The sequence below is a fragment of the Gallus gallus genome, chromosome 8 (genome assembly GCF_016699485.2).
Source record: "Gallus gallus isolate bGalGal1 chromosome 8, bGalGal1.mat.broiler.GRCg7b, whole genome shotgun sequence".
Classification (NCBI taxonomy): Eukaryota; Metazoa; Chordata; class Aves; order Galliformes; family Phasianidae; genus Gallus; species Gallus gallus.
Genome location: NC_052539.1, coordinates 27,962,173 through 27,987,686, shown reverse-complemented (window position 1 = coordinate 27,987,686; position 25,514 = coordinate 27,962,173). Strand labels below are relative to the sequence as shown.

Here is a 25,514-nt window from a genome sequence, read left to right as displayed (position 1 = left end):
ACAGTGCGGGGCAGAAGGCAACTGGTCATCTTCAGCTACATCTGACAAGCAGTCACCGCAAGAGACTTTAACAACCTCAGGTTTAGAGTTAAACAGAATTCCCCTCTATGCATTTGCTTCCCTTTCTATAGGAGTTGGTTTTATCACACTTCCTTTAGAAACTGTTGCCATCCTTGTCTACAGACACAACATTTGCAACATGCAATGTGACTTAGGACTCACAGGTCTGAAAATGTTGTTCCTTTCTGCTGTACTTACCATACAGTGGATGACACACACGTTTTTTGGGTTCTGCTGCAGCCAGTTGTGCATGTTCTTGCAGACAGCATAGAGATTGTGCAGACTGGGCGCCTGTCGTACCGGCCAGCTACATTCAGATACCTACAGGGATTGCACCATGAGCACAGCCAGCTTCATAAGAGTATTAAGCAGTGCATGCTTTTACAAAGGCTTCCTCTCAATAAACGCACTTAATTCAGCAACCTAGAGTTACGGACTTGAAACCTACTCCATCACTTCTCACGCGTAATTCTGATCCCTGACTTTCATGAACTATGAAGGAACAAACAAAAAGGAATTCTCAGTTAAGTTGTGTGGTACTAATGGATTGCCATTGGCAGTACTTTGTTAACAATTACATTCCAAGCTAGATTATCTTGAGTGGCCTTCCATGGCGCTCTAGTCTCACAGCTGCACACTGAGCCCAGTAAAAAGCCTTCAAACAAGTCGTCCCCAGAAACTACAGCCCTGATTTGTAAAGGACACTGAGCATCTGTTGCTCTCAGTGCAATGGTAAGTTCGAGCCCTGTTTGACAGAAACTAAATTGATCAAAGGGAAACTTCTGTCTAAAATAAATAAACAAATAAATGTGGTATCTGTGTAAGCACAGTTAATGATGTGAGCCAGAAAAATGAATGACTTCTTAGAGCTGAAAACCCACAAACTCTGAAGCATGCCTGGTTACTATTCATCAATGTACCAGCTCTGAGTCATGACACATCTCAAGAACAGTCTCTGCAGTCTCAAAAAGCACATCAAATAGCCTTCTGCAGACATCCCTGCTTCATCTGGTTTTAATTGAAATGTCTTTATTGAACATCATTTCTGGCTAGAAGAAATTTAAAGGAGAAAAAAGTATTTAAGACAAAGGATTGCTTTTCTCTCTCACTTGATATTTGGATTCTGCCTGAAGAGAACCAGGGGGCAGGAAGCAGATTGCCTGCAAGAATTACGAGGTGATCACAAACATTCATTCCATTCTTCAACAGACCCAAAATACCAATGCCATAATGGAGATATAGATGCCCAATAGCTATTTTATGTTATCAGGCCAAATTCTCCTCCTGACTCCAAGAACTTCTGCACCACTTCTGGCAGCACGAGATCCACTTTCAGTCAGACCACCAAAACACCAAATACACATTGCGAGTGGCTGCTGGAATTAATATGACCGGTGACCTTTCACTGACAGTTCTCTGAACAAGCCTCATGACAGCACTGTCACACATCTGGAAAAGCCATTATCACTTATCAAGGAAATAATACACATTTCCCAACAGTCCACAATTATTTATTTACTTTGTCTATAATTACACATCTGCCTGCTGGTTGGCAATTAGGAAATTAAAGACACATTATACAGCATTTCATTTTTTTCAAGTATAACCTCAGCAACTCTTGTGAAAGGCAACCTTGCAGGAAGTAACAGGAGCTCTACTGGAGCTCTGGAAATATGCAGCTAGTGCTTGTTTTATTCCAGCAGTGGGGCTGGAACAGCCAGGAACGTGACCCTGCAGGGACTCCAAAGCAGGGGTTTGTTTAATGCTAGATTTGAGTTATATGTTCTCAAACTGCTCACGTTTTTTCCAGCAGATGTGAGCTCTCCTGCTGGGCAGCGAGCGGAGTAGAGCACGGCCAGATTAGAGCTCTGACTGCCTGCATTCCCTCTCCTCTGCACTGGGCTGGGCAGTCAGGGCTTTGTGCCCCACCTCGGGGCAGAGAATGGCCCCACAGGACATTTACTGTCGTCTCCTTCTTGTGCCATGGCACACCGTGACCCGCTTTGGTCTTAGAGCACAGGAGTTCTAAAGGAGATAGGAATTAAGAAGCCATTCACTTCAAAGAACAAGTGTCTCTCTCAAAACTTTAGGTCATCCAAAACAGAAGATACTCTCCATGTGATTTCACTTCCTTGATGGCCTGCTAGTATCTTGTTCCCCACTGGAGATGAGGTTCAAATTCATTTTTACAACTGTTTTGTGTTGCATCTCATCATTTGCTGTGCACATTTCATCTTCCTGAGAGATACTTGGAATCTCTATTTCCTAGCTCATCACCTGAAAGTAGAATGTTTTACTGAAAGATCATTTCCTTTGTGTGTGTGAATGCAATACAAAGCACTTAGTTAGGCTTCAAGAGTTGCAGCGTCTGATGCACGGACTCAGATGTGAACAATCCAAGTCATTTATTAAAAGTTCTCACATCACTTATATACCTTCACAAGTTTTGTTTTTCTAGCTTTCCCATCCACCCCTACAACTTTCCCATCCACCTTTACATGTCAACAGAGCATTCTACAAACACTCTTCAATCGTTCATGCAGGCGCTTATCCAACCAGAGCCGTGAGCCGTTCTTTCTTCTTCTAGAGGTGTCCTTGGTTCTCATGCTGTTTATCTTGCTCCACAGCTGCTGCTCTGAACAGTTTTTCTTGTATTCCCACAAAGAGTGACATACAAAGTAGCTGGCAAGTCATAGGAAGGGTAGGAGATGAAGTACAGGGGACGGAGGAGCAATGGCCAGGTCAACTAGTATACCAACGGGTTTTCGTTTAATGCTGGGCTGTCAAAAATGGATTTGTCTTATCCCACTGACAGTGTTGCACCAAACACAAGCAAGACTGAAGATTTACAGCCCTTTTTAATTAGCCTTTTTTGTTCATTTACGTCACGACTTCATATTTGAAGCCATGATTGCTTACTGATTGCTACTGAGAAATCTGCTTCAAGTGAGTGGCTATCAGTGATCAGAGCAATTGCTGAGGATAGACTCAGCTACACCTCAAGCTAACACGAGGCATGGGGTTCACCCCAACAGAGGGCTCAGTCTAGCAGCTGATGCTGCTTTTTTAGTTGGAGTTAATGAAAGATAGAAAAAGAAAATCATCACTCCCTTGTGGGAGAGGGAATAAACAGGAAGCTTTCTGAAAGATTAGATCTAATCTTGCATTTCAGCAGCATTATTTTGTAGAGATATACTCTAAGAGCCATCGATGAACCAGAGCCCTGAACTGTTCCCATATGACATCCTGGTTTTAGAGAGGAAAGTGGGACAGAGAGTGGAGGTGTATTTTTTAAATGTAATACACTATAGAAAATGCCAAAAATGCACCTTAGATCCAGTTCCCAGCCCCATGCTTTGCATGCTAAGTCCTCTTGCTTGACTAAATACAACTGGAGAACCCTTCAACATGAAAACAAAATACCTTATTTTATCAATCACTTCTTTCAAAGCACTTTTGTTAGAAACCTTGCAAGGCCATCTTCAAACTCCTATAAAGCCCTCATCCCCCCTCAGATGATCTCACGTGGTAACCCTTGGCTATACTCTGCTCCAGGCACTGTCAGCACTTGGCTAAGTGTTAGAAGTCTCAGTAGCAACCCACTGGGGCTCAGAGCACACTGAAGTCCTGTATCCCACATCATACACTAGAGTCTGTGCATTAACAAAGGTGAGCTTCAGAAGGAGTAAGTGCATGAGAAACTAAAGGTTATTTCTTTGCTGCAGCATCTGACAGCAATCATAGAACCGTTTTGTGTGGGAAGGTTCCTTTAAAGGCTATCTGGTCCGAGATCCTTGCAATGAACAGGGACATCCACAACTATCAGGTGCTCAGAGCTCCATCTCCTGATCTTGGATGTCTGCAGGGATGGGGATCTACCAGTGTAGGAGCCAAGAGCACGCAGGCTCAGCTCAGTGCAGTGCTGCTCTCACAGAGTCCTAACACATCTCATTAATCCCTGAACTTTCCATCTCTTTAATCCCTGCAGCCTTGGGTATCAGCTAAAACCCAAAATGACCACAGCAGCTTTAAAACACCTATAGTTCCTTTTCCATCTTATTACATTCTGCCACACACAGGAGACACAGGAGCAGGATCTTTTGCCACCTTTCAGTTTCCCCCCACTCTTGTTAATCCCTTGGAAGACACTCACCCTGTTGTGAAACTTGGCACTGCGATAGTACTTGGGTGACAAGTTGAAGACTGTGTAGTGGTCAGGGTGTCTGGAATCCAGAAATGTCCGGACATCTTCAATGTGGTTCCTGAATCCCAGCTCAACGCCTTCAGCCGGAAAAGACATCACTAGAAAAGTAAGAAGAAGCTGAGCTGAGTGTGCATCATTTCATGCTTATGAACCTCTGAACCCTGAGACATTACAAGCTTTATATATCTGGTAAGCAACACTTACCTATGATTCTCGAGGTAATGTATGAAATATCTAGTTCTCCCTTGGTGTAACTAGAAGGAGTCAAAGAAGGAGACAGATGTTACACACATATTTACAGAAGACAGCCCATTACAGGAACCAGGAGAACAGTATTTTCCCACTTTCAACACAAGGAAGAGAATGATCTTAGAACAGATGACTTGTACTTCATCTCTATGTTTTAAGCAGAAGCTATAGATAGCTTACTGTAGACAGTGACCCAGCCTTCCTTTTAAGTGGACCCCCAGTAAAGTCCCTGTTCCCTTTTGTCATTAATTTTCAGTGCCAGTTTTTAGAAGAAATCTCTAGCAATTAAACACTTCATGTATTGAAGTCTCTGAGGAGTTGCATCCATTACATGTCTTTACTGTAGCCCCACGTTCCTCAGAGGACGGTGGAGCACAAAGCACAGGGAACCATTGCCAGCAGAGCTGACCAAAGCAAAGTCACCTCAGCCCTTTCTTCAGCTCAAGAAGTGGCTTTAGCAAAGGGAACAGTTACATCAGCATGAGGAGTCTCATACAACACGAGCCGACTTTCAGTGACAAACGACTCAGGCAGTGGCTGAGCAGAAGGACCCCACAGGTGTTAATGAAGGAATCAGAGACCGAGTGCCCCACTGCCACTGGGAAGGCCTTTTCCAGATTTCTGGATGTTGATCCTCATTCATTATGAAGCTTAGATATTTACTTTGGTTCCCTGCTCCCTTGAGGCCAAATACCCAATTGCGAGATAGAATTACAGAAGTCATTTGTGATTTTCCCCTCTACCCTCATAAGGTCAGCTGTTGTGCTAGCTAAGATGGCAGCTCAGACTAGCACCCTGCAGCTAGTGATATTACCTGCATTAGCCTGCCTCAGCTGTACCATACCTGGCAACAGATTGCATGACCTTTGAAGACGTGTCTTTCAGAGTATCCTTTAGGTTATCCTTCAGATTGCTGAAGAGCCTCCCTGCTCCTCCTTTCACCATATCCAGCAAGCCTCCCCCATAGCTGGACTCCATGTCCGGTGATGAGGCACCTTCAGATACAACAGAACCAAACCCAACATCACTTGTTTGAAACAAATTCACAGAACCAACAAACCTATTGCTCTACTCAGACCGAATGTATTCATGTGCACATACCAAGTAGGGCAAAAAAAGCTTTGCTTATTAAAGCCATGATTGTCCAGAGATTAGAATCACAGAATATCCCAAGCTGGAAGGGACCATCAGGATTATTGAGTATAATTACAGAGGGCACATTCTTGCTGGCTAGGCACAGAATCCGTCAGCAACTCTCAGTACTACACATAGGTTAATTGGTGCTGGTACAGCATGGGCAACCACCAGTAGAGCTCCCTCACTTCTCAACACAACCCGAAGCTCTTCAGCACATAGCCAAGACCAAACCAACAACCACCTCCACAGGGACAAGAAAGAGACATTCATATATGCCACAGCTCTTTTGTGTAACTCACAGCTTCCAGTTTCACTGGGGCTGGATGACTGAAGGTTGTGTTATCACCACATGCATAGAGAACACCTATGACTATGCACAGAGCAGAAACCATCAGAGCAATCTCAAGTCACTTAAGAGACCAGCCTGATTTGTTTGAGTGGAAGATGGCAGATAGAAAAGAAGAAATGCAGGAATTAAACTCTCTAGCTGATGAATAGAACATTTTTGGATATTCCTACCTTTGCAGCATTAACATAGGAATCAGCAAATTGATGGGGAGAAAGCAGAGCAGGGCTCATCTCCTTTTCTTTTCAAGCTTTTTTCTCACAGCTTGAAACATCATGAAGTTGCAAAGTCAGTAGGAGACTAACATAGAACAAGAGCCATTTAAATCATGATTTTGATGGACTGTGATGTGGCATTCCTCCTCACAAGGTTGCATTTTGCAATTATACCAGAATTACTATTCCAATCTCTTAACCAAGACCCAATTCATTGCACTTTCTCCTATATGCCACTGCTGTGTTAACAGCATATATAATTCTTAGAAAAGTGAAGTATAATAATTTTAAGGTAGACTTGAGTAAGCATGGTTTTGCTTTATCGTAGAACTGAGCTGTTGGACACAAACCAGCAAAATTATTTTTTTAACTGCTTGTTATCTATAAACAAAGCTCTTGGCTACCTAAATTACTAGGACTTGACTGTCTGATCCTAGCAAGCTTTGACTAAATTACTTTCATTACACATTTGTTACCTCATTATTATGTCAGATCGGTCAGAAAGTTAACTGCTGCAACAAGCAACCTATGGAAATGTATGTCACACTCTCAAGTAGTTTTAATAACCAAGACTGCATTCACTAAGAGCTGCCTTTCACAGAGCACCCAGGAATTCTGAAAACATTTGTCCTGCTTCAGAGCCATGGGACAAGATGTAACAAGAACATCCTAGCCATTATTAATTACTCCGGCACTCAGAAAAGTGGGAGATTTGTCAAGGTTAAGGCAGGTTGGTGGCACTGACTGTGCTTATCATAAATTTTGCTGAGAGACCTTACAGCTGTAACTCCTTTGGTTGTGTAGAATGCCCACTACTGGAGTACCGCCCTACAAGAAGAAATATTCTATGAGCATTAAGACTATTAAGGAACATGAAAAATGCTACCTCTAAGAAAGTCTCCATCAATCTACTGTGTAGAATACCAAACCCATTTAAATGCCATTCACTCTTTCAAATATGGAGGGAGATATCAATAAATATGGAATATACTGGTAAACAGGAGACTCCATGGGTAAAGAGATGTTACTTATTCTGTTGTGTACAAAGGGTGCTTAATGCACGGCGATGCCGTTGTGATCCATGAGCACAATATGCACGTGCAAACTGGGACTGTTGAAGGCAATATCTTCTCCTCTTTATTGCACTCGTAAAAAGATTGAGAGGACCATGCCCGATTCAGAGCAGAAGATGCCCTCTCATGGCACAGGAACGTTTCCTTTCCAAACCAATTCTAAGTATCTCCTTTGAGTACAGTTAAAGAATAAAAATAAAAAACAAGTAGCTCATTGGCTTCCAAGTGGGGAATCAGTATTTGATCTCCCTTCGAACACTCTGCTTTCACATTACTGTGTTAGGAGACTCAAAGGAGGAGGAAAGAAGTGGTGTTCAGAAGGTGCTCTCAGTTCTGCAGGTCCACTTTTAAAATAAAAGGAAGGGAGAAAAATGAGAACTTGGAATGAGGAAAGCAGAGGCAAAGAGATCTGAGGACCAGTGGGTACTGGACACTGTATTCTTGGAAATGCTCTAAGAGAGTAACAGAAAAGCTTTGAGAATACGGAAAACCTAGAATCTTTAGGAAATAAGAATTGCACTCTATTTCTAAAACAAAAAGCAGCAATTACTTCCAAGTTTACTATATACACTAGAGTGGAGCTAAATAAGAAATGCAAGCTGTGCTATGTCACCAACACAAGACAAGTCACATTCAGCTTTTGTGGAGCTACCGGGAAGCTTACAACACAGCAGCACTTGGCACGGCACCCTGTGCAGTGATTTGCTTGGGCATCTTTCAGTCACTGGGTCAGAACAGCACCCTCAGTGCTGTCTTTCTGTTAGCAACTATGGCACGGTCTTTGTTACGCAGAGGAGCAAAACAAATAGGTTCAAGGTTCCTCCCAGTAGGCAGCATTTCCTGCAAAGCACAAAGATGTGCAAAGGAATGACGGGTCCCAGCAGCAGAGCAGAAAGCGTTAATGCATTAGCACACAGATCTGACAGCATATGCAGAAACCCACAAGAACAGCCAAAAAATCTGATTAAAAAGGAAAAAAAAAAACAGCCTGCTCCTGCAGATTTTGCTGAATAGAACATTTCTGTTCTAAGTCCCTCTTGAGAATGGGGACCTTCAGAGCTCCCACCCTTCTGAAGGACACCAGGAGTTTCACAGGCAGGAGCTGTGGGACAGGGGCACCTGGACAGGCAGAGCCCTGGATTTCAGTGCTGCAAAGGAGACAGCAATTGTCCTTGCCTGTCCCCAACCCCAAGCCGGGCCATAATGACACTTGTTGGATCCAAAGGGAAGAGCTGGCCATCCCTTGTAGCCCAGACAGATCTGGAGATCAGCATTGTTTGGGCAGGACATGACTTAGTGGCAGTTTTTCCTACCTTTCAGCTTGTTAGCAGCTCAGTTAACTCCAGCAGTGTGTTATTTGCTGTCTAGAAGTCTTGTTACGGAGAATTACTTTTGATGCATGAGATGCATCTTGCTCCTTATGCAGCAAGAACTCTCTATTAACCCAGTTACGGGACATTCCCCTGCAGGCTCCAGAGATATGCCTCTGACCTGTATTTGTAGCACAAGTTTCACAGGGATTACTTGCTAACTGCAGCCTTTTCATTTCCTGATGAAGGAATGGTTCACACTGGGCTTTTACTGCAGCACAGCACACCTGAGACATTGCAGTGCGTAGGTCGGCTCTCGTTGGCTGGATGGTAGCGATCATCTCTGCATGATGTGCTTTGGGCCAATGGAGCATTGTGGAAGCGAGACAACTTCCACTGAACCACAGAACCATAGAGTGAGTTGGGCTGGAAAGGTCCGCTCAGTCCCAACCCCAGACATGGGTAGGGACACCATCCACAGTCCCAAAGCCCCATTCGTGGCCTCAGACACCTCCAGGGATGGGGCACCCACACTGCTCTGGGCAGCAGTGCCAGGGCCTTACCACCTTCATGGGGAAGAATTTCCTCCTAATATGCGACCTGAATCTCCCCTTCTCCCCTTTTTTAGTTTTAAACCATTCCCTCCTTGTCCATCTGGCTTCTCCTTCTCCCATTTGGCTGATAAGCTGGAGTTTGGCTTTGTTACAGCTGAAGCTCCTTGCTCTGAGCTAATGCCTCCCCCAGGAAGGGACTGCTTGAAGTTCAGGATAAACCTTCAGCAGCCACCACCAAAGCACCATTCTGCTGCACCTCCCTGCAGAGCTCAAGCATGTTGTACAGGAGCATTCTGCCACAGTCCCCTCTCATTAGCAGCCACTGGGTGGGATTCCACATGTCTGGACAGATTGCAGATGAAGGAGCCGCTGCACAGCACCAGCTTCATGCAGTATGGATGCGAGTTGGAGAGCATCGATATTTTATTAAAGCACTTCAGATCTCTCCTCTTTCTCCAGCTGATTTCTGAGCATCAGGAAAAGGATGTGCAGTGCAGGAGAACTTCTCCCAGCACAAACAGCAAAACACCACAGCAGCTGCTGCATCAGGAGAGACTGAATCCCACCAAGAGACCCTCTGCAATCTTTTTGCCCTCAGCACAACAAAACCAGCAACAGGAGTCTATTAGCCACACTACAGGACTAAACTGCATGCAGACAGACAGCTGATGGATGGCACTGCATTGCTCACTTGCCTGTTATGGAAGCTTTTCCTGCACATCAGAAATGTTTGGTGGGTTTCCAAGCACCAGACCCCCAAGCAACCCACACTGCTAAGAGCCAGGGGCTGTGACTTCCAGCCCCGCTGGGAATCGAGCCGACACTTAAGAGGCATTTAAGGCACTGTCAGTCGGTGCTGATGAAGCAATACTTGGCGTGGGAGCGGGAGGTGAAAGCAAGACGTCTGCAAATGGAGGATCAGGCAGCTAAGTGCTATGTGTCGTAGGTTACTTAGCAAGAGTAAACAAACCCTTTTTTCATGCCAAGGGCAGACAAAATGCAGACATGAAACCACAGGAAAGAAAGCAAGTTCACCTCAGCCTGCCCATGCTATGCAACACGATCTCCAAGGTCACACTCCTTTTGCTCAGGGAGCTACTGCCTGTGCTTCCTTTAGAACCACAGAACCATTTCAGTTGGAAAAGACCCCCAGGATCCACAAGCCCACCCCAACCCAGCCCCCCAAGCCCACTGCCCACGTCCCTCAGTGCCACATCCCCACAGCTCTGGGACACCCCTAGGGACAGTGAGCCCCCAGCCCTGGGCAGCCTGTGCCAGTTTTGACCACACTTTGAGAGAAGATATGTCTCCCAGTATCCAACCTGACCCTCCCCTGGCACAATCCAAACCAGGGACAAAGGTTCATTCCAAACCAAACCACTCCATAATTCCATTATTTCATCTCTCCTTCAAGCCAAAGCAATGGGGGCAGCTTTGGGAACATCAGATGCTCTCCTGTGTTCTGCCTGACCCTACACTGAGATGAAGCTTGTAGCTGCCCCAGTGTTCTAGAAGCACTGAGCCCTCCCCTCAGGGTTGGGGTTGCCTGTCGCTCCCCCCAAATGGAGTGGGGCACAGTGGGGAGTCAGAGACACAGTGCAGGCTCCCTGAGCTGGGCAGAAAGGGCCCTTGTAAAGGCTCCCATCTGAGAGAGGCTGAGATGCTGTTGTTGTGGCTTCAGCAACAATGCTTAAATTGTTGTGGCTTTTTTTTTTAATTATTTTTAAGGAGCACCCAGCAAAACATGATGCTGTTTTGCTCACGTTCATCCCTCAGCAAAGCCTGCTTAGGGCAGGATGTGTTTAACACCAGCGTTAGGGGACACCAGCCCAGGCTCCATTGGGTTTAGGAGCTCCACTGCACCGTCACGCTGCCCCATCCCCACACTCAGCATGGGAACTTCAATCAATGCACAGACATTACTGGAAGAGTTCACGCTCCCATTTCAAGGGGGAAGCATCAAGTCTCTACCTGAGGATATCGAGGCAGGTGGCTCCTCTGCATCTAGTGACAATCAATAGCATTCAGGACTGAGTGCTTCATTTGCCAGCTGCGTTTTTGAAGAGCATAGCCCCAGAGCCCTGAGCCACCTTCTCCACTCCTCCCAGCACGTAAACACTGAAGAACAGATTCTGAAGCATCCCTGCTCTCACATTCACCCCGACCACAGCAATCCAGGACTGCCTCACCTTTACTAAAGGAACCACATGGGCTGCCAGGTGGATAGAAAGGGCTAAGGAAAGAGCAGCAGGGCACAGGCACCCAACAGCACCAGGAAGGAGGGCACTACTGCCTGCACAACCCACTGGAAAGCTCCTCAGAGTCTCAGAGGACCCACAGACTGATGCTTCTGCTAATATTTGGCTAACAGCCTCTTCCACCCCCTCCACGCAGCTGCCCCAGATTCCTGCTTGCATTAGATTCCCTCCCACAGTGAGCACAGGTATCTCAAAACTCAAATGTTTGTCTGCAAAACCAACAGCAACACCCCCACCACGAGTGTACAAGCACAGCAGCTGAAGCTGGGAGAGGATGGGCTGTGGGACTGAGGCATCTTAATAATTGATTTGAGTGAGGGAAGAGTTGTTTGTGGTGGCTGTTTTCGTTGTTTGTTTCTTCACTTACTGCAGCTTTCCTGCAGTCCTCTGGCACTGCACCTATGTGGACCTTCAGCCCAGTGGTGCCCATGGCCAGGGAGGGGGTGATGGGAGGTGTCCCCGCAGCAGGGATGGCACTGGGTGGGCTCTAAGGGCCTTTCCAACCCAACCACGCTGTCAGTCTATGAACCACGAGGCTCCTAAAGGAGATGCTTTGTACAGTTCCAGGTTTGGGCTTCCTTACAAGGGATCGCTGGCATGGGGACATTGCAGTGCATTTCTGCTGACGTTGGGCAAAACATCCGCTGGTGCCTCCTTCTCAGGGTTGCAAAGAAAAGCTGCATTCCTCCTCCCACAAGCACTACGTCCCTCTCTATGCTCAGTTTGCTGTGCGTAGGCCAGAACAAGGCCATCAGCCACAGTGGTGGATATCTCAGAACCCTGGGCTGCCCAAAGCAGGGAGGGAGCCCAGGAGCCCCTTCTGAGTCCTTCTGGATACAGTTCTGGAGGCAACGGAGCAGGAGCACAAAGCATGCTGTTTTAAGGTTTCTTGGAGATTGCCTAAATGTAAATTTCACAGAGATTTTAAGAATTAAGTTATTTCTGCTGTTGCTTGAGAAATTAACTAATGAATATTGCGCATACTGTTAACAAAGCAATACATAAGATTACGATGAAGAGAGGGAGCTTTCTTTTGTCAGTCAAAAGAGAAGTAATGTTGGGAGGGGAAAGAATATCCCCTCCTCGGGATTTTTTCCCCCATTTTTTGTATGGTTTCCCTTATTTATGAAAGTTATACTACAGTGACCAAATGCACTTGAGGCTGGAATGCTGAAATTTCAGCACAACTGTGGAATTGCTCTTCAAAGCCAATTGACATTCTCCATCTGCCAAAAAAAAAAGAAAGAAAGAAAAGAAAAGAAAAGAAAAGAAAAGAAAAGAAAAGAAAAGAAAAGAAAAGAAAAGAAAAGAAAAGAAAAGAAAAGAAAAGAAAAGAAAAGAAAAGAAAAGAAAAGAAAAGAAAAGAAAAGAAAAGAAAAGAAAAGAAAAGAAAAGAGAAAAGAAAAAAAAAAAAGGATTAAAAAAAAGCTACTGCCAACACCAAACCATTCAAGTGTCCCAAACACACAGCCAGACAAAGGCACCATTAAGCTGAGCCTCCTTGTTCGAAAACGCAGGGAGAAAAGAAGACAAGACAACATTGTCAGCGCCGGCCTTTGTCCCCATGCCAGTGACATGGAGACGTCTCTCTCCTGACTCAGTGAAAAGCAATTACCAATGTGCAAGGGGTCAGTACTGCAGGTGTGAAGCAGCAGAAGAAACCTCGACTGGTACACTTGCAATTGATGTAAACCATTTTCTTTTGAAGTTATGCTGCCCGAGGTAGTTTGCAGCGTGAGTCAGGCTATCCTCTGAGTGTCCCAAAGCCATTTCATAGATCAGGGAGTTTGTAAACATCCCAGAGGGGCACAGAAAGGCTTGGCTCCTTTTGTAACACGTTTCATCTCCCTGTGTTTCCTAGAGCTCCCTCCTCCTCTTCCAGCACGCAGCAAGCTGCTAAGCAAGCATGATTGAATGCCACAGCAAAAGCCAAAATCGATTGAATCTCCACTGCTGGATTCTTCTGAGCGCTTTCAGAAATTAACAGGTTAAAATGACAGAGGGAGAACCACACAGATGCTCTTCTTGAGAATCTGGTTTTGGACTTGCAACATTCTGTGTCCTGCCAGTTCCAGCACAACTCTCCCTTTGCCTCTCCTCCATCCCTGAACTCTGCAGCTTTTTGAAAGAGCGAGCTGCAGTGCATGGGTCCGTCAGAGAGTGGGCCTAGGCATCATGACCCTGCTACTATACAGCATCCAGCACATGTGGCAGGGCTGTGAAAAGCTCTGCATCAGGCGCTGAGAGCTCAGCAGCTACAGGAACACACTGAAGCTGCACAGTGTTAGTCCCTCAGAGAACTTAAATGTAAGATGCCTGTAGCATCTCTCACATGAGGAAAGGCTAAGTAACCTGGGTCTGTTCAGCCTGGGGAGGAGAAGACTGGGAAGGGATCTGATAAATGTTTATAAATCTATAAAGGGAGGTGGGAGGCAAATGGATGAGGCCAGGCTCTTCTCAGTGGTGCCTAGCAATAGGACAAGGAGTAATGGTCTAAAACGTGAACATAGGATTTTCAGTACTAACATGTGGAAGATCTTCTTTACAGTAAGGGTGACAGCACTGGAACAGGTTGCCCAGAGAGGTGGTGGAGTCTCCTACTATGGAGATATTCAAGACCTCTCTGAACACCCACCTGTGCAACTGGCTATAGGGAACTGCTCTAGCAGAAAGTTGGACTCGATGATCACCTAAGGCCCCTTGCAATCCCTTCTTTGATTCTGGTTGGGGCCTTAGGCAGCCTGGTTTGGTGGGGGGAAGCTCCTGATTCCATTGAGCTGAACCCAACCCTGACAGTGAGGCACAAATGTGGGCAGAAATTTCCACTTACACTGCCCGAGCGCACCAGTACCCTAAAAAAAACTAACGTGGGGCCATTTTCTCAGCCCACATGAGTTTGTGCCATTGCAGCCCCAGCAGGAGAACCACATGAATTAAACCAACCCATAATTTGCCCCAGAGCCATCAGCTCTTTGCTTTCAGTACTGTTCTTCACCAGTCGTACTTCCATAACCCCCAATGCATCTCCCAGTCATTGTGGTAACAGAGGCAGCAGCTGCTCTGCCATACATGAAACCATCATCTGCAACCAGAGGGAAAAATTAACACAACAGAACACCTGGAAAGTACAGGAGGCGGGGTGGGAGGGATGCACAGGAAGAACTCTGGTTGGGCCAGGATGCCCCAAAGACTTCACTGTTGGGTGCAGAGACTCCAGTGCCCTGCCACCCCCATTGCACATCACTGCCACCTCCATCACACCTCACCAAGCCCTCCTCCCCCCAGGGTCCCACATCTCTGCTCCTGGCTGGAAAACTCTCTACTACTGCCTATAAGTTAGACCTGGTCACCAACAGTGGAAGACTCCCAAATATTTCCTTTGAATATGTTCTCTATTTATTTAAGAAAAATGTTGTGGTTTTTCTTCCCTTGCTCTAGTAAGTCAAAACCACAGTCACCTTATTGCCCTGTCTTTACCTTATACTGCCACCTCATCTCCCCCCAGAATGACACATCTTCACACAGCATTAGAGATAAACTGCCCCACAGTTCAATTACCAAATGTCCAGAAGCCAAAAGCACACCTGAGGGGTGGATATGGCTCTTGAAGCTTTTACAGTTTCATCCCTGGCAAAGAAAAACGTCTTTGCTATGGGCTGATAATTTGTCACTTATCAGCAGCTAGTGTTTAAATGAACAAGGTGGATACAAGCTAGGAATTCACGTTTAAAACAGAGCATCACGTTAGGTACTTGAACTTCATGTGAAGATTTAGACACCCTCCAATAAATGTATCTATATGCACAACATACAAATTTACTACAATTGCCAAGAAACCCTCTCTAAACTCAACTCAAAGGCCACACAACCAGGCCTGAGGCTCCCTGCGGCCCAGAGCATGGCTGTAATATTTGGGCAGACTGAGAGGCACTACCGTGGGTGTCAAGACCACCAAGTGCATGAAGCAGAGCCCTTAACCACAGCCTTCCCAACCCCACATATTTAAGAGCAGAGCATCCCAGAAGCAGACTGAGGGAGTTATTACAATTAGCACTCTGGGATGTCTTTGTATTTGCTGCTAAATTGTTGGAATGGGTGAATATTGCATGGAAGCTGTAAATAAAGGTATTGTCTGGCCATCCACAAACACCTCTTTTTGGCTCAGCAGGGAGCGACATAGCTTGAAGAAACAGAACAGAGCGACTGCAGCAGCAACACTGAAATAACACCGCGAGCTGACACCAGACAAAAGCTGTGACTTGACATGAGCCCACGCCCGGCTGGGGGTAAGTGGTTCTGAAAGTTCTAGGAAACTCATTCAGATAATTGCCTTAATGATAGAGGTTAAACCGACCGCAATATCTAACCAGTGCAGCAGATATGCCAATGTATGGATCCAAACAACTGTAACACGGCAGCCTGCTGTGAGTAAGAATCTCCTGACACAAACTAATATTGCAAGCTACTATAGCAAAGATATCATAGCAGCAAATTAAAATGTTGTTCTAAAGTCCAGGATTGGGGGAAAAAAAAAAGTTAAAAAAAAAGAAACAAAAAACAAAGACAGCCTCAACAAGAACTCTAGAAAGCACATTTACATGGCAGTGAGGAAGAGGAAAACGTTACTCTCATTATATCAGAGAAAACGTGAAAAGAATACAAGGTATGGCTCTCCTCACCCACGTCCAGACATGGGTCAGGAGGATTTATTCCCTCTGGAGGAGGTTACCACATTAAAACAAAGGCAATGAATGGAATGCTTCTGAGTGCCTCAGGCCCACGCCTTTCTTTCATGAAGCAGTGCAGGTATCCCTGCGACATCGCTCCATCATGATGGATAGACAATGGGTTGGTCCCCCATGACTGAACAAGGCATGTACTGCCCAGGTTTGGCCTGTGGAAGCCCCCTGCATGGGCTGTAAGTGTTGGTAGGGATGGGCACCTCTGAGCAACCAGAAGCAGAGCGGCTCCTTCCAGCGGCTCACTGAGAAGCTATTGGATGAGTATTCCCGAAGGCTGGTGACCCAGGCAAATTTGGACCTGTGATATGGAGCTGAAGAGCTCTCTATCCCATTACCAATCCCGAAGACCATCTGGTCCCCTACTCCCTGATTAAATAAAAACGCTGCATGCACCACATCCTCCAGCACAATTAACACACCTTGGTTGGATGATGCTTTTTGGGCGAGGGAAAGAAAACCAATGATTCTGGGAAATAGGTCAGTCGGTCGCACCCGGGGAAAAGACCCCAACACCCTTCATCTGTTTTACCTTCCAAATAACCAGTTCCTTCAACGAGGGTGAAACCAGGAAGACTCCTCGAGCTGATTTCACAGAGCACCCCGAGCTAGAAGGGCTTTGCAACACCTGCCTCGCCTTCCACCTACCCCGACCACCCCGCCGCCCCCACAGCCCGGCGGGGCCGGGACAAAGCGCTGCCATTGTCCCCGCTGCCATTGTCCCCACGCGCGGCCCTTACCGGAGCTGTCCATGGTGCTGCCGTCGGCGCGGTGCTGCTGCTGCTGCTGCCGCGCGGGGCTCCGGCCGCCCGCCCCCACCGCGCCGGGCCCACCGCCGCCTCCCTCAGCGCCGCTCTCCACCAGCTGCAAAGATTCATAGCCGTCACCTCCGGGTTTCTTGCGGTAGCCGCCGAGCAGGCTCATAGGGGCGAGGCGGGCGGGCAGCCTGCCGTGCCGCCGCGGGCAGGACGGAAGATGAGCGCTTCGGCCGCCCCGAGGGGAGGAACGGGGCGGGACGGGGCGGCCGCTGAGCTCTGCCCGCCCCCGCGGGCCCGGAAGCAATCGGAGGGCCGCGGCCGCGATCCGCGATCCCGTGGAAAGAAAGATCTTCACGGAAAATGGTGCATCCGTACATCCTGCGCCCGGCAGCACTGCCAGCTCCCAGCGCGACCCCTAAGCTCAGAGGAGGGTGTACAGCTGGCGGGAGGTTCTTGATATAGGATCACCGAATGGGTTAGAAAGGACCTCGAACCCATCCAGTCCCAGCTCCTGCCATGGACAGCTCCCGTAGCTCCATCCGTGGCCTTGAGCACCTCCAGGGACGGGGGACCCACAGCTTTCTGGGCAGCGGTGTCAGGGCCTCACCACCCTCGTGGCAAAGCATTTCCTCCTAACAGACAGCCTAAATCTCCCCTTAAAGTTCAAAGCCAGTCAGAGAAACAAGGGCGTTGGAAGGGACTTCTGGAGATCTCCCAGTCCAGTTCTCCCCAGACAGCTGTGCTAGAGCTCTGCCAACTCAGAGTAAAGATTTTTTTTCCCCAGAATTCAGGTGGAACCTCCTATGTTCCAGTTTGTGCCTCTTGTCCTGTCACTGGGCACCACTGAACTGAGCCCACCCCCACCCGCTTGAATCCCACCGTTAGATATTGATCAGCACTGATCAGATCCCCTTCAGCCTTCTCCTCCCTAGGTGAACAGCCCCAGAGCTCTCAGCCTGTCTCCCTCAGGAGGGGCTCCAGGCCCCCACCATCTGCACTGTCCACAGAGCTCTCCTAGCAGTTCACTGCCCTGAACTGGGCATCTCTGCTCTGAGCACAGAGCTTCAGCTGTGCCCTACACAGGGCAGAGCAGAGGGGGAGGATCACCTCCCTTGACCTACTGGTCACACTCTGGGCGATGCACCCCAGATCCCATTGGCCTCCTGGGCCACCAGGGCACACTTCTGTCTCATAGCCAACCACTGGTATGGGAAGTCAACCAGATCCTTCTCTACAGAGTTCCTTGTCAGCACACTAGCCCCTAACCTGTAACATTCCCCTTCATCCTACCACTCTCAGACACCCCAAAACCCTGGCAATGCAGCTGAGTGCTGCACCAGTTATCTTGTCAGCACTCCTGTATTCTTGTAGCTGTTCACATGGGCACAGACTTCAGACCAATGCAAAGCACATCCCCCAGCATGTGATGAGCCATGCCTGACTCTGCACACCTGGTAGCATCCTTCCCTTTCACATGAGACAGAGGAACTAAGAGATGCTCCGTAGAAGCAACCATTATCAGCTCTTCCATATTTATTTGTTTTTTTAATTAGAAGAAAATAAAGGGGGAAAAAAAGTTGGTGCATCCAGACACAACAGCTGTGCCTTCAGTCTCTTAGAGAGAAAGCACAAAGTGCTCTGCTTAAAAAAATAGTGTGGGCTTGCTTTGAAAGCAATAACCAGAACTTGAAATATTGCTGATACTTGGATTAAACTCTCCTCTCCTCCACTAAAGGACAGTGGGCATCTGGCACAGCCGTACCTCATCGCATGTTTTTGTTTATGTAACTCCAGCAATTTTACATTGTGCTGCAAACAAGGTACATCTGTGACCCAGAATTTTCTCAGAAAATAAACCCGAGCAGATTTACAAGCAAACAAACTAAAATGAGTTAACCTGACATAAGTGGTTCATGGTAGCAGCTTGAGTTTGAGTTTGCTGCCCTCTCCTTACTGGGCTGTTAATACATTGATGTCTATGTGTAGGTAGTGATGCTCGCCAATAGGAATGTGCACCCTTCCCTCACATTGCCCATTTGCAACACCTTAGTCAAAAAAAAAAATAAGGTGACTTCCAAAAGTGTGAGCAAAGAAAGAAAAATAAAAACAAAAAGACACAGGGAAACAGCTGCTTAGAATAATTCATCAACATCCCCCAAGGTTTATTGAGTTGCAGCTAATGATGCTACCGGATAATCCAGGTGTTTTTATCATGTGTGCATGGTGAGGCTGGCAGGTGCCATCCATGCTAGGGAGCTAAAGGCTGGGGAGGAAAGAGCTCCTTCCCCACTGCTGACCTCCCAAGGTCACTTAATAGCCCAGCCCCCAACCCCGTGCTGCCAGCTGGGCTGCAGCTCTCCTGGGCAAAAGTCAGTGTTAGCAGCTGTAATCGAGCACCAAATATCTGAAGGTGCAACTTCATTTTCTTCCAGCTCTCCCCTAACGAGCTGAGCAGTTAAAGTGAAACATTAAACTCTTAATTCCCCATGAAAACATCGCAGTGCTGTAAGAACTACAACTAGAGCTTGAAAATTAATTTACCATCCAGGGCGATACCTCTAAAACTCAATGAGCTGAACATTTGTTCAAAGGCATTCCACTGTGAACCATGAACCCTCTCAGCACAGAGTGTTTCTGCAGGAGGCCCAGAGCCAGGTGTGACCACACAGATGAGGGCACACAGTACCAGCAGGGCTGTGCTGGGGCTGCTCTTGTGGGTTGAAAAATGCATGTATTGTTAAGGAAAGCAAGGCTTGCTCAAGCAGCTTAACACCTCATTCCTCACGTGGTTGGATCTGGGAGCAACAATCGCTCTACTCCAGAAAGAAAAATCGAGCAGAACTTCATTGCCTGTTTCTTAAATTCAAGTCTGGAAGTTTCTTTTAATCTTACCCCCAAGAAAGACCACACTATCACTGACTGTAAATAAACATACAGAGCTCAGATTTTGTACTTCCACTTCCAAAAAGCCCCCACGCCCCCGGGACAGGACTTCCCTCTTCTCCTTCACTCTCACTCTACTCCATGCAATGGGACCCTGGCTCATCACTATATGCTCCAGACAATTAACATTTTGGCTTTCCCCATCTTCAAAGCACTCAAATCCCAATCAAACCACCTCAATTCACAGAGCCCCTGATTAAGGTTCTCTTCAACAGCTCTTTAATGAGTATTCTACAAAATGGGCTTTCTGGAGAACGAGAGAGGGGAAAAGAATGAAAAAATAAAACACAACAGCACTCCTTTAATTTTCTTTACCTTCCTTTCACCTCCATAAGAAGAACTTGCAGCCACGCTCTGGAGAACCCTTCAGCGCCAAATCCTGCGCCCTATGGAAAGCTGGAGCAAAAACAATTGGTTTGCTACGAATCTGCCAGATCTACCTATGGCAGCATCACATTGACCCACAGAAGACCTGCATCCTCAACCAAACCCCAAAACAACCCTCCCCAGCCTCCATGCTGCCTGCTCACACCAGCTCAGCCCCAACAGGCAGCAAAGAACCTGTTCCATGGGCGTTAGCTTTGACCTGAGCTCCTACTGCACTCCTTCAGCAGAAGAGCATCACTGCATCTTTCTGTCCAACCTTTCCTCCTGGACACAGCCCATAAGAAACTTACTCTAAGTCATTGTACTTAGGGGAAGAGCTGCCTCACCAGCCCTGCTACAGGGAGGGCTCCAATACACTCGAGGCCTCTCTAGCTGCCAGCATCATCAGTAAGAGCATCTCGTTTAACTCTAGTTAAGCACTTCTGATTGAACTGATTAAAGCCAGCAAGCCCCTGTCTGGGTTAGCTCTGCCTCCCTTCTCATCAGCAGGCAGCACTGATGAACTGGGAGAGATAATTACACCTCAGAGAAGAGCTGTAGGTCATTACGAGGCTGTATGATTGAGGCTTTGTTGCTTCTTGGCCTAAGAACCACAATGCCTCATCCTACCTCCCCACCGATGTGGCAATTATCATTTTTAACCTCTGCAAGAGGCAGCAAGTGAATGTTCTTGCATACAGCCGAAGGGTTTACCTTGCTGCTCATCTTCCCTGAGGCTAACAGAAGCAACAGTTCTTCTAAACACCCATTTTCCCTGAAAGCAGCCTGTCCCCAGCAGGGCTGACCTGCATGGGGAAGCCGGGCCCTCCCGTGAACCCTGTGCCTTGTCTGCAGCACCAGGCTCAGTCTTTGGGTTCCAGCCCAAATGACATCAGGATATAAATGACCGGTGCAGGGAGAAGGACTTGCCCTCACCTCTCGACCTTCCTTCATCTCTTGGGCAGTGCCATGGGCTGGCCAGGAGCACAGCTTCCCCTGCACTGCTCCAGGAATAAGCACGTGATAGCAAAATGGGTGCAGGCATTTGCTCCAGAGCCAGAAAGAGGACTTCAGAGCAGTGTCAGGATTGTGCTGAGGATAAACAAGAAACGATTGGACTGGAGTCAAGGACAGACATGTGGTTCCATCTCCTGTCCATGCCTAGATGTGCTGGAGAAATACAGACTGCTCAGTAGCACAATAGGTCACCGCTGTGCAATGTACCTTGCCACAGGACTGGGATCTTTAGGGAGCTGGGTAGAGAGGGTCATGAGAGGATTCAACCCTCTGTGAGCCCCATCTGCTATTCTGGAACCTCTGACCTGGTGATTACTGCCTTGTTTGTCTCTGATGAAAAGCACACGTGGCCCTGAGAAAGCCTTAGACTTGTTTGTGTTAGACATGGCTTTATCACTGGGACCTTTGCTTTCCCACAGCCAAGGGTACCGTGAGCCCCTGCAGCAGCCAGGCCTGGCCAGAATGCTCAGATCCCGGATGGAATACAAGAGCATTTGTCAATCAATGGCAATAAGCTCATTTCAGAGGTGTTTGTGGTCCCTACTGGAGCACCTAGAGAGGAAACACCAGTTGCCCTGAGTGCTGATGGTAATAGAAGTGCTCACACAAAGACATGAGTTCTGATCATAGCTATCATCCAAGAGCATGCAGGGAGTTTGGGATGGACGGCCTCACTGGGTGTGCCCCCAGAACACCAGTGAGCAGCTTCCATGGGAGCAAGGCCAACCAAAGCAACTGGGGCACAGGGAGGAAGGAAAAAGAACAGCTTGGGATTGTTGTTATGAAGGAAAACTGAACCTCACCAGGAGGTTCAAAAATGTAGTAGATGGAAAGACAGCAGCCTGTGGTTTTTGCATTCTCCTGCTGGTCAGTGCTTTGGAGGAGACACTTGGCCGTGGGCTATATCCAGCACACACAAATTAGCCTTCATGTTCCCTCCCTGCCTTCCTCCCCTTTATCTACGCAGCTTATCATTATTGTGTTTTCCAGTGCTTTGCAATGGGACTGTCGTTATCTTCCCGTCCGCTTCTGCCCTCTGTGATGGTGCACGGCAGGGATCACTGCTTCTGTGGGGTTTGTATTGTGCCCCTCCACCCTGATACAGTGCACAGCCCACTCATCCTGCACTCAGGGAATGTCTGCATGGAGGCGTCAAGCGGAGATTTGGGTAAAAATCGGCTATTTTGGTGCCTAACTGCTGTCCATTCATTGCTCCCCTTTCACTGCTTATTCCCATCCTCACGTATGTTACAAATAGCCCAATGTCACAAAAATCTGGGCTTTGGGAGCTTGTCTGCAGGCCTGCAGAATGTGTTGTGTGTGATCTTGAGGTGAAGGAGAGGGATGAGTTCGGAAACACACTGACACCTCCATGGCAGTGGTACTGCACCCAACGCCCAACAGCCCTAGAAAAATCCTGCTCTGTGCAAAACCCAGGGCTTGCAACGGCATCATTCTGCATTTCTGTTCAGGAGGGAACTGTTTGCATTTGAAAAAGGCCAGTGGTAAATCAAGGGGAGAAACTGACAGAAGCACAGAATCGTTAAGGTTGGAAAAGACATCGCCAAGTGGGAAATGAGACTGCTCCTCAGAGACACAGCGGTGCTGCGGGAGCTGCTGCATCTGCCCTCCCCCCCCCCCCCCCCCCCCCCCATCCCCATGGCTCAGGCCGGGTTTTGCTTTCATCAGGAAATAAAAACGCTGCAGAAATAGAGATTAAGATGAAAAGCTTGAGCCCTGCTGGAAGAGAGCGGGCTGACAGCGTCTGGCTGCTTCTCCCAAAGCTGCTGGGGTGGGCAGGGGACGCGCATCCCCACCACAGGTCCTGCCTCCCCGCGCCCCTCTGCGGGTCTGTTAGCACATCCTATTGCCCTGGATCAGTTTCCCAGCTGGGATGCAGACCCAAGTGGGCACTGCTTCCTGTCTTTCCTATTTTAGTTTCCTGAAAAGAACTTATTTAGGCAAAAATCTGCACATTGCCAACACAGGGTTTCATCCACCATCGTAAGGTGAACTGCCATAAGGGTTCCTAAATCGGTGTTCGTATTTTATTATAAGAAATCCAAAGAGATATTTATAGCTCTCCCCAGGGCCGCTCCATCCGCCGTTGGGAAGCGCCCATAATCCCATTTGCGGCGTTCGGGAGCCGCAGCGTCACGGTGCCAGCTGGGATCGCAGCCCCGGGGCTTTATGCTCCCAGTCTGCTGCGCGGGGCGGCACGCACGGGGCCGGATTGCAGCAAATCCCCCCCCAGCCCCAAATCCAGCCCCCTGGCCACCTCACAGCGTGCCCTGCTCCGGGCACAGCACGGCCTCAGGTTAAGCCCAGCGGGGCAGATTAGTGGGGTCAGCAGGAAAACGCCGGGGCTGGCGCTGAGAGCGACGCAATGCTTCAAGGGGGACGCGTGGGTCTGCGTAATGCCCCGAAATGCTGCATCCATGGGCTGCCAGCGCTCCCGGGGCCGTCAGCTGTGTCACTGCTGTCTAAATATAGAGCAGCCGGGTTGTCTCCGCGCCGCCTGTGCCATGGGATCGCCGGGCTCAGGGATAAGCGGTTGGTTTGCTCTCGCTCTGGGAAGGCTATGACTAAGGAATCTGCTGGGGAAGGGATGGTAGAAGATGGAGGCCTTCAGCAGAGAGCAGGAGCTGATAGGAGCTTGGAGCTCGCAGGCCGGGAGACCTGACCAAAACATCCCTCCTCCTCCTCCACCTCCCCCTCCTGCTGCTGCTGCTCTCCCCTCACCAATACCCAAACGAAATACCAGCCACCAGCGCACCAGGAAAGCGGGGCTCTGCTCCCGCAGCGGGCTGCCTGCCCCCGGAGCGCTGAAGCAAGTGGAACCCTATGCAAATCACCCTTTTATTTTCTCCCCGGGCTTTGCTAAGGGGAAGGTGCTGAAGGTCAGCCCGGCGGCGGGGCCGAGCCCCGCGCACCCCCGCGCACCCCGCTGCGGGGAACGGGCAGCGGAGCCGCGCTCCCAGCTAGGCTCCAGTTCTGGTCTGTAACCCTAAAAATCGTTCCCGCTCCCTTGGGGGGACGGCACCGCGCGCCGACGGCTCCCGCAGCGCCGAGCTGGGATCGGAGTGCCCGGGAGATGCCCACGCGGGATGCGGGATGAGGGATGCTGCCGACCCCGCGGCTCCGCACAGCCCCGAGCCCCGCGCAGCCCCGCTCCGGGTGGGGGGGATTCCCGCAGACCCCCCCGGCGCCGCCCCCGCCCCCCACGCTCTGCTCACCTGGGCCCCCGGCCGGCTCCATCCTCCCCCCGCCTGGTGGGGCCCCGCACGGACGGACGGACGGACAGACGGGGCGGCGGCAGCGATCTGGGAGGGTGCAGGCAGAGGGTGCGGGCGGGCGGAACACGGCTCCCAAAATGCGGCACGGAGCGGGATCCGGAGTCAGCGGCGGGCGGGAGCGAACGGGAACTTCGTGCGTTTTCCTTTTCCTTTTTTTTTTTTTTTTTTTAATGTGTTTTTGGCTGCTTTTTTCCCCCTGATTTTGTTATGTTCCTGGCTCAGCGCAGAGCCTCACGCCAAAACAAACCCTGCGGAGCGGCTGCGTCGGTCACCGGTGCGATCCCAGTGAGGCTGTAGGAGCAGTGCGCGGGGTTTGGGGCCGCCTGGGAGGTGGGCAGCGGGTGATGCCGCACACACGGCTGCTGGCTGCCCCCAGCCTGGGCTGCCAACACACGCCGATGTACAGAAAGGTTGGAATTGTAATGATTTTAGTGTTCTGAGGCTCAAAGAAACACCTAGCAGCTCTGCTTGCAGATCTACGGGGATGCCCGGGCTGCTTTCCCCTTCATGGACCCACGGTTGAGAAAACAGAGTGATAAATTATGGGGCAGTGTCACATTATGGGGTGGCACCACTTTATGGGACAGTGTCACCTATCGGACCCTGGAGTCCAGGGCAGACTGAGCCCCCAGAGCTGCTGGTTGGTAATTAAAAGGAGCCAAGGCTCAGATCTGCAGCAATGAGCGGGGGCACCTCCAGCTTTTAATTCCCTCTGCCCAAACCCACGTGACGGATTACCGGGGGCACCGGAGCGAGCTGTGTGTGTTGCAGTGCCTCATGCTCTGCCTTGCTTCTGCTGGGGGACGTTGAACAGGAAAACCAGAACTGCTCCATGCACAATAAGGGCAGGAGAGGTTTGCAGGCTGTGGCTTCGGCCACAGCATCTCAGAGCTGCCTGGGTTAGCTCTGTTAATTTCAGATTCTATCAAATGAAGATTGGATATTAGGGGTATCTCCTAATATGGATTGGATATCTCCTTTCCAAAGAG

General features: G+C 48.8%; 1 protein-coding gene and 1 long non-coding RNA gene across 6 annotated transcripts in view; one reads left to right on the top strand and one right to left on the bottom strand.

The window, feature by feature from the left end:
• Positions 1–20,151, top strand: part of LOC107054017 — a 36,567-nt gene extending 16,416 nt beyond the window's left edge. Inside the window, exons 2-3 of one of the 2 annotated variants that reach the window (XR_003076413.3) lie at positions 15,575–15,692; positions 16,693–20,151. This is a non-coding gene — a long non-coding RNA (uncharacterized LOC107054017). Of the gene's footprint in view, positions 1–15,574; positions 16,546–16,692 lie in introns of those variants that run through there. The other variant, XR_006939990.1, reaches the window with a different exon arrangement.
• The window catches only part of DNAJC6 (DnaJ heat shock protein family (Hsp40) member C6), a 40,004-nt gene extending 15,429 nt beyond the window's left edge, over positions 1–24,575 (bottom strand). Inside the window, exons 1-6 of one of the 4 annotated variants that reach the window (XM_046944520.1) lie at positions 24,466–24,575; positions 20,162–20,242; positions 5,358–5,508; positions 4,469–4,518; positions 4,214–4,362; positions 259–381 (exon numbers count right to left, since the gene is read on the bottom strand). In XM_046944520.1, coding sequence (XP_046800476.1) covers positions 259–381; positions 4,214–4,362; positions 4,469–4,518; positions 5,358–5,491 — 456 coding nt within the window. In that variant the 5' untranslated portion in view covers positions 5,492–5,508; positions 20,162–20,242; positions 24,466–24,575. Of the gene's footprint in view, positions 1–258; positions 382–4,213; positions 4,363–4,468; positions 4,519–5,357; positions 5,509–16,885; positions 17,152–20,161; positions 20,243–24,465 lie in introns of those variants that run through there. The other 3 variants (XM_015291027.4, XM_015291026.4, NM_001177415.3) reach the window with 3 other exon arrangements.
• Positions 24,576–25,514: the final 939 nt, after the last annotated feature.